Consider the following 12,881-nt stretch of genomic DNA (forward strand, 5'->3'; position numbering starts at 1 on the left):
GCATGCGCGCTGCATTGTTTTGACTGAAAATGCCGTCGGTTTCGAAAGCGGCGGCGGCGGCGCTGAGCGGGTCCCCCCCGCAGACGGAGAAGCCGACCCACTACAGGTCAGCACGGCGGCGCCTGCACGCCCTGGCCAGCGGAGCCCACCCCTCAGACCCCAGCCTGGGGCCCTCGTCGGCCCTGCGGCCTGGGCCGCGCGCCCTGCCGCCCCCGCCCCCGGCTCCGGCCGCACCCGGGCTCGTGCAGCCGCCGCCTGAGGTCGGGGGCGGCGCCGGGGTCGGGGGAACGCGCGGGGCGCGGGAGACAGGCGCGCGGTCGGTCCTGGGGGCCAGGGTGGCCATCTGGACTCAGACTGTCGCTGCCCAGAGCAGGGGACCACGCATGGGGTAGTGGGTAGCGGGGCCACCTGGACTCGGGCCGCCGCCGGCCGCCTGGGCTCGAGACGCTGCTCCCGGGACCAGTGTCACCTGGAATTGGAGGTGGGGATGGCCATCTGGACTCATGCAGCCGCCGCCTGAGGTCGGGGGCGGTGCCTGGGCTCAGGGTATCTGGGGCCGTGCGTGGCTTTGGGGACCAGGGATTGCACTTGAGATGGGGGAAGGGGTGACCATCTGGGCTCTGGCTGACGCTACTGGGGTCCAGGACAGAACCTGGGGTCAGAGGAGTGCGCTCGCCACTGGGGGCCAGTAGCGGCCATCTGAACTTGGGTTGCCGCCGTCTGAAGTTGGGGAACAGCATCGGGGTGGCCATATGGACTCACGTAACTGCTTTCGAGGTCCGTGGACAGCCTGGAGTAGGAGATGGGGACAGCCATCTGGACTTGTGCGGCTGCCACCTGGGCTTAGGGTATCTGGGGCCACTGCTTGGTTTGGGGGACAGGAAATATGCTTGGGATTGAGAAGGAGGGCTGTCCTTAATGTGGGGTTAGAGTCTGAGAAGGTGGAGTGGCACCTGGGTTTGAAAGGAATGTACCTGGGCTCTGGAGTCTAGGAGACCACACCTGAGTCAGGAGAAGGTGGTGGCCATATATATGGCCTTAGGCTGCCCTTACCAAGTGTGACATGACACCTGATATGGGAGCAGGGTTTGCCTGTCCTAGAGGGAATCACGCCTGGATGGAAGTCTCTTATTTAGGGTCTTGGTAGCTGTGCCTGAAATGGGGTACTGGACCTTGGGCTCCAGGCCACATCTGTTGTAGGAGCACTATGTCTAAGGCCTGAAGGGCCATACATGGTATAAGGGTCAAGGAACTTGTTTCTGTGATGAGAGTACCACATCTTGGGCTTGGGTGCATACTTGGAATGGTAGGACTTGGATCTAAGAAGGGGTGGGGTGTGTGTGTGTGTGTGTGTGTGTGTGTGTGTGTGTGAGAGAGAGAGAGAGAGAGAGAGAGAGAGAGAGAGAGACACCTAGGATAGGGATGCTGTGTTTGTGTTTGGGATCTGGGGAAGGGAGTCGCTATGCCTGTGATAGGGGTTCTATGTCTCTGGTTTAGAGGTGGCTGTGCCTGAAATGGGTGGGGTACTGGGTCTAGAGCCTTGGGACCACATTTGGGAGGGAATACTGCATCTTGAATCTTTGGGTGTGTACCTGGGAACAGGATTCTGTGACTGGGGTCTAGTGGTTCTACACCTAGCTCCCAGTCTGGGGCTGAGGTCAGGGCTGGGTTGGGGACTTACCTTGGGTTTCCATGGCCATCTCCCTGGCTGGAGGTATGCCAGGCCGGCCGGCAATGCTGTGCATCTCTGCAGGTACCTGAAGGAGTTCAGGACGGAGCAGTGCGCCCTGTTCCTGCAGCACAAGTGCGCCCAGCACCGGCCCTTCACCTGCTTCCACTGGCACTTCCTGAACCAGCGCCGACGCCGGCCCCTGCGCAGGCGTGATGGCACCTTCAACTACAGCCCAGATGTGTACTGCGCCAAGTACGACGAGGCCACGGGCGTGTGTCCCGACGGGGACGAGTAAGTGCCCGTGTGGGGGCCTGCGCTGCCAGGTGTAAGGTTACTGCCGACCCCAGCCCATCATGGCTGGACAGTGGGGAGCGGGACAGACTCTATTTTTAGTCCAGTGTGGGAGTGATTACTTTTAGTGCATTGTGTGTTGTGTTGTTTACTCAAAGGTCAGCAGTTCAAATCCACCAGCCACCCTGAAGGAGAACGATGGGTGATCTCCTTGCATAAAAATCTGCAGTCTTGGCAAGCTCTGTTAGTCTAGTGGCAAGAAGCTGTACTGTAATCCCAGAGGTCTGTGGTTCGAATCCACCAGATGCTCTGCTCGAGAAGGAGGAACAATTGCCTCCTGCTCCAGTCAGATCCGATTTGATGGTGTACACACACACACACACACACACACACACACACATACACACATACATATCCCTACCCCTGCAGTCTTGGAAACCTGATGAGTTGGAATCAAGCAGCAGTGGGTTTGGTTTTTTTGCTTTCTGTCATGTTTCAAATGAACTTGCTTGTCACCACTCACTTTTTTGAAGAGCACTGGTGGTGGAACACAGGTGGAGGGCTCTGGTGGCCTCGTCCTTCTGCAGCTGTGCTGCTAACTCAAAGGCCACAGTCTTTGGCAGTTTGAATCCACCAGCAGCACTGAGGGACGAAGCTAGGTAATCTCCTCCCATGCAATCTATAGCCTTGGAAACCACTGGAGGATCAGCTATGAGTCAATTACAACTGAACAGTAATGAGTTTGTGGTGATGTGGTGGGTTATGTGTGGCTCTGCTAACCAAAAGGTTGATGGTTTGAATCCACCAGCCACTTCTTGGGAGAGAGATGAGGCAGCGTTAAGATTTAAAGCCTGGGAAACCCTCTGAGGTGGTTTTGCTCATAGGATCGCTATGACTATCAGTTGACTTGATGGTGATGGGTTTGGTTTTGGGTTTTGGATGGTACAGTGGTTAAAGAATTTGACTGCTAACCAAAAGGCTGGCAGTTCAAACTCACCGGATGATCTGTGTGAGGAAGATAGGCAGTCTACTTCTGTAGAGTTTTCAGCCTTTAGAAGCCATGTAGAGAAGTTTCTCTTTGATTCAAGGTTGCTATGAGTTTGACTTGATTTAATGACAGTTGGTGTGGTTTTGGGTGGGATAGGACTTGGAAACCATATAGAGAAGTTCTGCTTTTTCCTTCTAGGCTGCTATGAGTTGGACTTAGCCTAATGCCAGTAGGTGTGAGTTTGGGTGGCATGATGCTTAAAAGCATTCAACTGCTAACCAGAAGGAGAAATAAGAGGCAGTGTACTTACATAAAGATTTACCGTCTTGAAACTGTATGGTGCAGTTTTGGTCTGTCCTGCAGACAGACTTGTGACTTGGAATCCATTCAACAGCAATGAGTTTGACTCTGCTTTTTGAAATTACTAGTTTTGTTATTGTAACTTGAGTGAAAGTTTACAAAGCAATTGGTTTTCGATTAAACCATTCATATACATGTATGGTTTATAACATTAATTGTAGTACCTATAATGGAATCACATTCCTACTTTCTCCCTGTGAGTTCCATTTCCACTTATCTTTCCATCATACCCCTTCCTTGTTCTCTCAGCGTCAGAGTGCACCTGGGAATATTTCCTTTTTGTTACTGTTGTTTACATTTTTATCTTCATTTTTTTTCTAAAAACGTTGACAGTGAGGGAAATGACTTTCAGACTGCCATGTGTGTTTAAGAAGTCAAGATTTTATTTGAGTTGTTGTATTGTTGTTGTCTTTCATTCTAACATGTCTCATAATGGTATTAGGAACAGATATCTTTATTTTGAAAGAAGTAGAAGGGGGAAACATGGAAATATAGGAAGATTGTTATTTGAATGATGGTGGAGACAGATAGTGGGGAAGTTTTACATTTTGCCTGTGGGGTGTCTGAAGTGGGAGAAGGTGTTTACTTTGTGGCCCAAAGAGGAGATGGATTTTGTGCCCAAAAGTAAAAATGAAAAAATCCCAAAAACAAAACATTCTGTCAGCAAGCTGATTGTGACTTAATTGACTGCAGGTCTGAGTAGAACTTCCCCAGAGGACGTCCAAGGCTCAAAATCCTTATAGGAACAGACTGCCTCATCTCTCTGCAGAATAGCTCATAGGCTCAAACCAAAACCAGGGTAACAGCTGACTGCTTAACTGCTGCGCCACCAGAGCTGCTTTTAAATTTGCCGAGACCAAACCCCCTGACTTCTAGTCCAACGTCTCTCACAGCGACCCTGCCAGACAAAGTAGAACTGTCTAGCGGGTTTCCAAGGCTTTATTTATTTATTTTCTATTGATTTGCATACCAAGTTCAAATACATTGTGTTTCACACTTTTCCTTCATTCACATTGAAGGCCATAATTATTTACAGAAGGAGGCTGCCTCATCTTTCTCCTCCATTGTGGCTGGTGGGGTTGAACTGCTCATATACTGGTCGGCAGCCAGTTTCTTAATCACTGTGCCACCAAGGATACTGGACTGCTCCCGAGTCCCTCTAAAAGAACAATTTGTTCCACCTCTGTTAGGGTTAACAAAGGGGTTGGGGGAGGTCTTTTTAATGTTTCCTTTTTAATGTTGTAAATGAAGAGATAAGAAAACACTACCATTTTGACAGTCTTCTTGTGTCAGTTCTCTTACTCAGACTTCTCGCTTTGAGGTCACTTCCGACTCACAGCAACCCACTATCTGGTTTCCAAAGTTGTTAATCTTTGTAGGAGGACTCTGCCCACCTTTTCTCTCTCAGAGCTACTCACAGTCACCCGTTTGAGGCTATGCTCCAGGAGGAATGACATCACATTGACTTAACTGATCACCAGACAGTAACTTTTCTGCCAGCTCACCTCATTTCATTGTCCTCTGCTTTTGTACACTTGGTGGTTGCTAGGTGTTTTATACATTGAATGATTGTAGTACCCTGGAATCTAGCAAGTCTGTTGTTACCATTTTTCCCACACCAAATGCTGACCTTATGTCTCTGTATGACTTACGGTGACCCTACTTCAGGTTTCTAAAAAGCTGTAAAAGGAAAATAGGTAGCATGGAGAACAGCCAGAGGCTGACCTCTCCTAATTCCACAAAGGAGAACTGGCCTCATCAACATGCCCAGAACAAGACTAATTCCTGTAAAGTCAAACATGGTCTCCCATGCTCCAGCACCCAATTCTACTAATTCCAACACAAATCTTCCTGCTCTGCTGAGTCTAAAGTCCATTGCAATGACTACACAGACTTTGCAGAACCATGTTCATAGTTATGGGGTTTATTAGAGAAGTCAATAAGCTATAATTCAAGTGGGCAACAGGCAGCAATCTGTCAGTCCAGACAGCTTCTCAAGCATTGTCACACACCCTTTGACCTTCAACCTCATGGCTTAGATCAGTGTTACAGAGTCCCCTTAGTCCTGTCAGTTATGACATCTTCTTTCAGTCCTCCAGCCAGCCTAGGTAAAGGCTTATGGCTCTGACTTTGTGGCGTAACAGTCCCAAGACAATTCTGGCTCTGATTGATTGGTTTCTTATTCTCTTTTATAATTTTTTCTTGTTGTGTGCCATCTAGTCAAATCTGACTGGCACAGGAGGAGATTGCCTTTCCTCCAGCAGAATATCTGGAGGATTCGAACCATGCACCTTTGGAATTGCAGTGCAACTTCTTGCCACTCAGCCACCAGAATGCCCTCTGGTTGGTTCTTGTTCTCTGCTGAGGCTGCTGTTGCTCTTGTGTAGACCCTGGGCTGCGTAGCACAGGAATTTCTGGCCCTGAAGAACATGTGCTACTTCCTTTTCAGCGATAAATTTTCGTGGGAAGAGATGGCCCATTTTTAACCCCTGAAAAATGAAGCACAAAACAACACTTATTAGTTGCTATATTACAGTGTTGTCTTCACTTTGGTTGTTGGGAATTGAATCTGCACTATCTCTGTGTCTTCCTGTGATGGAAATATATTCTGATTGACATGTGATCTTTCACCAAGAAGCCTGATGAGCTAGTGATGTGTGACATATCTGTTACAGATGTCACCCGTGTATATGATCACGTAATAAGAATGTCATGTGGCCTTACTGACTTTCATTGAGGACATTACTTGTGTTTGTATTGAACCTGTACATAGACCAAGAACTGGTTAGAAGAGAATAAGAGAAAATCTGTGTGGTTTAAAATTAGGAAAGATGTGCATCGGGGTTGCATCCTTTCATCACATATGTTCAGTCTGGATGGTGAGCAGATACCCTGCTTGGTAAAGTTGAGGGTCAGAGAAGAAGAGGAAGACCCTAACAGATGGATTGACAACAGTGCCTGCCATATCGGGCCCAAACAAGCACCAATGGTGAGGGTGCCACAGGGCCTGGCAGGGTTTAGTTCTGTTGCACCAAGAATTGCTATGAGTTGGAACTCCCTGGATGGCACTTGATAACAACAGTGACTCATGTGACATCACCCTGATTGATGGGGAAAGGGGATTTCCCTTCACTTTTCAAATAGGATGATCCATATCTGCCCTTGAATTCCTTATATTTGATCATGATTCATAACCTGTCAGAGCAAAGAAGGGGACTTCCTTTTATTTCACTTCATTTGTTGTTAAAATTTTGATTTGATGTTCTTGTGTTACCAGCATTTTAAAATTTTAAAAGCGTGAATATACACTTGACTCTCAAACAAGATGTCAGTTAAGAGTACTGAATGCCCTATTTCTCCCAAAACAAACCCAAACCCACTGCCTTTGGATCTATTTTGATCCATAGCAATCAGTTGTTCTTGGGTTGTTTCGTTGTTCTGAGAGTACAGAAAAGGTTACAGGTGTTAACAGCCTATCTTTCTCAAAAGGTTACAGGTGGTAACAGCCCATCTTTCTCCAAAGGGACAGTGGTAGATTCGAACCACTGACCTTTCAGTTAGTAGGCTCATACAGTATGCAGTACGTACTTTGCCATCAGGACTCTGCACAGCCCTCCCAGACAGTGGCCAGTCCTTGTCTAATTTGAAGTGGGCACTAGGACAGCACAGTGCACCTTTTTCTTTTCTTTTTTTATTTTATTTTATTATTTTTGTACGTGTACCGTCAAATCAGATCTGACTGGTACAGGAGGAGACTGCCCCTCCTTCCCCGGCAGAGCATCTGGTGTTTTTGAACCATGCGCCTCTGGGATTGTAGTTGCGGGTCCTTGCCACTAGGCCACCAAAGCTCCCCAGTGCACCTTTTTCGATGCCATTTTGAACACTGATACCCCTGGAGAGACTCTCACCCAGCTGTGATTAGGCCATACCAGTTCATGGTGCCAGCAACAGAGAGAATCTGTGTCAGTGTGTCCCCAGGGCTCAAACTCCTGCCAGATTCAGGCAAAAGGAAACCTGGGGCACCCAGGGACAGGTGAGAGGTGAGTGGACCACCCCTGATTACTTGGGGAGATGAGTATCACTCTTTGCCCTTCCTGTCCACTGGCACACATGCTTACCTTCTTTCTCTCTCTCCTTTTCTTCTCTCTCTCCTCCTCTCTCTCTCTCTCCACCTGTCAATTAATCTGGCCATCTCTGAGGTCCACCTACCCCATGAGCAACTCTGGTTTCCTGAGCAGGAGCCCTGGTGGCTCAGTGTTGAAAGCACTTGGCTGCCAATCAGTCTGAGTGGCAGCTCCAAAAAGAGGAAGATGAGCCAGTCTGATTTCTGTGCAGAGTTATAGCTTTGAACTCCATACTGGACACTTAACTCAGGGTTGCACATAGGAAGCTCTGATAAGATCCTGTTGGTAAGAACCTGCTCTGTGCTGCAATCCCAAAGACATGTGGCTCAAATCCACCAGCTGCTCTGAGGGCCATTTCCTCTGGTGTGATTTACTGTGTCTGAAAACCCACAGGAGGTTCAGCTAGGACTGACTCCTCAGCACACAACAACGGTGTTCCACAAGGAAGCTCTGGTGGCTTAGGGGTTAGGTTAGTCATTGCGCTGCCAGTGCAAAGGCATGCGGTTCTAATCTCCTAGCTGCTGCACAAGAGAAAGTCTATGCAGTCTCCTCCTGTGCCATTTACTGCCTCTGAAAATCCCCTGGAGGTTCAGCTAGGGGTGGGTTTCGACCTGACGGTACACACCACCATCACCACCACAGGTTTGTTCTGAATTGGAATCCACACAGGGAGTTTGGTGTCGTTTATAGACTAATAAGGAGCACTGGTGGCACAGTGGTTAAGTGGTAGGCTGCTGCTGAACAGTCTTGGGCCCCTGGGGAGGAAGATGAGGCAGTCTGCAACATACAGGTGTTGGAAACCTTAGGGGGCAGTTCTGCTATGTCCAGGAAGGTCACTGTGAGCCCGACTCACTGGAAGGCAGTAGACTTGGGATCTGTTGGTTGGGTTTTGTTGTTTTGAGCTCTGGAGGTATAAAGCCCACAGGACATAGTGCTGCTAACCCAGAGGCAGCGCCTCTCTGGCAGTTTGAACGCATCAGCGGCTCTTCATGAGAAAGATGGGAAGTTTACAGCACGGGTGGTCTATGGCAAAAAACTGCGCTGCATTTCCTAAAGCACTCGGTTCAAATCCACCAGCTGCTCCGCAGGAGAAGGATGGACAATCTCCTCCAGTGTGCTTGATTAACTGCCTCTCAAAATCCGTCGGAGAGTCAGCTAATCTACTGAAGGGTCAGCTGTCAGTCACTTCTGATTCTATGGTGGTGAGGTTTTTTGATTTACCTCGCATTGGACCCCTCCGTGGTCACCCCTCAGCCATTATTCTCCTGGCCTTTTAGCGCCTCCACAGCAGGTACCCCTTTCCTGGTGGCGGGCCCCTCAGCACCCACCCCTGTTGGGAGGCACTTGGTGCGGAGGTCACCCCGCCTCCTGCCACCCTGAGGATTGGCTCCCATCCTGCCAGACACCCTAGCCCCACCTCCATGCGAACTGTGGACCCATCTGTCCAAGTGTGCCTGGAGCCAGGTCTGCGTAAGCGAGGGCTTCAGACTGTTGCTCGGGTGGGCTGGGGTGGGTGGGCCTGTTTGGAAGCTAGAGACTTTCAGGCCTGCCTAGGGCTTAGAAGAACTGGTGGACTTAGCTGGAATGCTGAGGACAGAGGTGCTGTGACACCCGGGTCTCTCCCTGTCCCCGGCTTCTATCTCCCCCGTGGTCAGTGACACGATCTGCTTTGCCTTGTCTGCCTGCTGTCCCTGATGGCTTGCTCTTAATTCTGCCCCATTTCCCTCCTCAGTTACCCTGTTCTGTTCTTCCCTGTCCCCCAGGTGTAAGTTCCTGGGCAGGTGACAGGGGCGTCCCACCTGGGAACTTGGTGACAGCCTCAGGCCCACCAGCCTGACCAGGAATCACTGGACGGCCACACCCGCGGGTCAGCGAATCCTCAGGCTGAGCACTTTGGGCCCCCCTGCGGCTTCTGGAATGATCATCCTAAGCTGTTGTTGAGTGTAATTGGGTCTAGTGGGCTCACCTTATTTCAGGTGAGAATCATTGGTGGGAAAGTGTGTTAGAGCTGTGCAGCAGAACTGCCAATGAAAGACACACCCATATTACTATGAAATCTTTTGCTGCCTAATCAGTTCTGGCTCAGCAGGCCCAGATGAGAGAGTAGAATGTCCCCTAGGCTGTATATCTTTATAAGAGCAAATGCCTCCATCTTGGCCTGAGGAGCAGCTGCTGGGTTCACACCACTGAGCTTTTTGTTAGCAATCAAATGCTTAATCCGTTGGGCCACCACCTACCACACTGCCATTAATTTGGTTACAACTTGTGGAGACTGTTAGATTTCTGAGGCTGTTAACCTTTATGGGAAGAGATTGCCCCATCTTCCTCTTTCATGGGGTGGCTGGTGGGTTCTTTCTAGTTCCATCATAATGAGAATTGTGGTCTAGCTGAGTTTTACATGTTTTAGAGCTCAAGCCATAACCAGCAGCAATGTGGGTCATGTCCCATAGGGTCAGACAAGCCATGTGGTGGGGCTCGCCCCACCTAAGGCACGGCTCCAGATGAGTAGGTGGACCCACTGCCCACTGTGGCTGGCTCAGATGTGTGCGCACTGTATCCAGGGGTGTCTCCACCCTTGAAGACTGGGCATGGTCTTTCTCCCCTGCTCCCCAGGTGCCCGTACCTGCACCGCACAACAGGGGACACAGAGCGAAAGTACCACCTCCGCTACTACAAGACAGGGACCTGCATCCATGAGACGGATGCCCGGGGCCACTGTGCCAAGAACGGGATGCACTGCGCCTTTGCCCACGGGCCCCTGGACCTACGGCCACCAGTGTGTGATGTCCGGTGAGTGACGGCTGGGCAGGAGGGCTGATGGATGCACACTTCAAGAGTTGCTGGTGTTTTCACAGGGTGCTTAAGAGCACAGGTTTTGCAGCCAGAGAGGTCTGCTGGGATTCTTAGTGGGAGCAGACACCCTCATCTTTCTTCTTCAGGGTGGCTGGTGGATTTGAATCACTGACCTTTTGTTTAGCATCTCAACGAGTAACACACTATCAGGGTTTGTTTGCAGATTGCAGTAGATTGTTATCGTAACTTTACTGTGTGCTGGGAGACCAAAACGTGGTTGTGACTCGGCTAGTGATACCTGCTTCATTATCGGGTTCCGTGTTGTGCTACTTCCTCTCCAGATAGCCTGCTCCAGTAAAGATTTACAGCCTCTGAAACACAACGGAGGTCACTGTGGGTGGCAGTCTGCAGTGTACTTGTTTGGTTTTTGGTGAAACCAAATCCAAAGTCCCTCAGAGGTCTACCTGAGCAGTGACTAGGAGCATCAGAGCAAAGCCAGGATTGGGGAGGGGGCGCTCTTTGCTAATCAGAGCTCAGCCCCCCCCGATTGTATGGAGTGTGGGAGGCATACATACATCCAGGACAGAGAGTGCCTAATTTGATAAGAATGCCAGATCTGAGTAACCTCGTGGGTGTTGCATGGTCTGCTCCATAAAGGGAAGGACCAGGGATGCTGAACAGTTCCTGTCTGTATGTCTCTTGCTATTCTGGGGGACCACTGCCCACCCTAAACCCATAACTACATGTTTTTGGTTGCAGGGAACTTCAGGTTCAGGAAGCCCTACACAACGGCCAGTTGAGTGGCGGGGATGGTCTCCCAGATCTGCAGCCTGGGATCCTGGCGAGCCAGGCCATGATTGAGAAGATCCTGGGAGAGGACCCCCGATGGCAAGGTACCCGTACCACAACCACACGCTCAGGTGCCAGCAGGGTTGGGTGTGACAGTGGCACTCTGCAGACAGGCTCAGCGCCCTGCTGTCCACAGAGTGACACTCACATCAGACCCCTTTGTCACCATTGACAGAAAAGGAAAGTGAGGCTCAGCAACTCCTAGGTGGATGGGATGCTTTGAACCCAGACCAAGTATGGTCCCTAGTTAGGCTGTAAACTTTACCCAGAACACTTTGAGGGGGGCTGCAGCCAGAAGTCCTGTGTAGGGGGCACATACATGGCTTAGATACACACATGGGTTAGACAGTTCCTTATGGGGCATCTTTTTCTCCCTGAGGCTTCCTCCTGGGGTTTTATGTTCCCTTTTCTGAAGTATCTGTCTTCCCCATGTATGCTTCCAGGGCCCTGTGGCCCCACCTCATCTCAGCACTGAGTTTCTGCCTATGACATTTGAATCCATGGCATTAGGGTCCTAGGCAGCTGGTTAGAAACTCAGGTTCCTGGTTCGTATGCCCCTGACAGGCTCTAACCCATTTGGGCAGAAAAAGCTGTGTCTTCAAGCTCCATGGAAATGTAATAGACCAGGGATTTAAGGAACCTCCTCATGATCATGGCACAGTGGCTAAGCACTCAGCTGCTGCCCAAAAGGTGGGCTGTTCAAACCCACCAGGTGCTTGGTGGGAGAAGATGGGATGATCTGCTCCCATAAAGGTTTACAACCTTGGAAACCCGGTGGGACAGTTCCCCTCTGTCTTGCAGGGTCGCTGTAAGCCAGAGTCAACCCAGTGACAGTGGGCTGCTTGGTTTTGGGGGTTATTTCTTTGTTCAATTTCCGTTTATTTCAAGGAGGGGATTGTAAACTGTATAAATATGGAGAACATTAAAACTGTGAACATAAATACTTGCAAAAAATTAAAAAATAAGTGGTTGGATAGTGTCTAAATATGCATAATTTGAAAAAATAGCCTTCTATTAAATGAGATTAGTACAAAGAATCTCATTTCTTGGAGCTCTGGTGACTCTGGTGGTAAGGAATTGCACTGCCAGCCCAAAGGTACACAATTCAAATCCACCAGCTGCTCCATAGGAGAACGATGGGCAGTCTCCTTCTGTGTGATTTACGGCCTCTGAAAATCCACTGGAGGGTCAGCTCATGGTATACAACAACAGTACAAATAAATAGGCTAGTTTTAAGCCAAGAAAGGTTAGTTGTGTAACAACCTTTCCAAAAATTTCCCATTTTTTTCAAGCACTTTCTGATGTTTCCGCAAACAATGTGGATCTGGGTTTGCTCTGTATCTGGATGTTGAGCTCTGTATAAGACTGGAGCTCTGTATAAGACTTGAGGCCCTGAATCCTACTTTCCAAACTTCTTTTTTATCAGGAGCCATTCCAAACAACTCTCTCTGTATTTTTGTTCTTCCTCCATAAGTTGTTTTATTTTAATTGATAGATTTAATATTTTTAGAGCACTTGTAAGTTTATAGCTGGAAGCAGGAGTGGCATCCACTTCCAAAATGGCTTGCCTCCGGAAACTCTATGTACGAACAGTGCTCAGGCTGTTCGTTCATAGGGTCGCTATGAGTCGTCTACGACTCGACGGCATTAAACAACAACAAAAACAACAAGTTTATAGAAAAATTGAACAAGAAAAGCAAAGTGTCTATTCTCCCAGCCAACATGGTTTCTCTCTAGTCACTGTGTATTCTTGTGATCAATTTCTTGCCATTGATTCTGGTACATTTTTTTTTTTACTTTTTTT

The 12,881-nt window shown here is 49.2% G+C and overlaps 1 protein-coding gene across 2 annotated transcripts in view; it reads left to right on the forward strand.

Moving 5' to 3' along the window:
• The window catches only part of UNKL (unkempt family zinc finger-like), a 36,877-nt gene continuing 23,996 nt past the window's right edge, over positions 1-12,881 (forward strand). For both annotated transcript variants that reach the window (XM_006901909.1, XM_006901910.1), the window contains exons 1-4: positions 1-106; positions 1,754-1,963; positions 10,049-10,225; positions 10,988-11,121. In XM_006901909.1, coding sequence (XP_006901971.1) covers positions 30-106; positions 1,754-1,963; positions 10,049-10,225; positions 10,988-11,121 — 598 coding nt within the window. In that variant the 5' untranslated portion in view covers positions 1-29. The remainder of the gene's footprint in view (positions 107-1,753; positions 1,964-10,048; positions 10,226-10,987; positions 11,122-12,881) is intronic.

This window comes from Elephantulus edwardii, unplaced genomic scaffold (genome assembly GCF_000299155.1).
Source record: "Elephantulus edwardii isolate Elephantulus edwardi_28Jun2011 unplaced genomic scaffold, EleEdw1.0 scaffold00350, whole genome shotgun sequence".
Classification (NCBI taxonomy): Eukaryota; Metazoa; Chordata; class Mammalia; order Macroscelidea; family Macroscelididae; genus Elephantulus; species Elephantulus edwardii.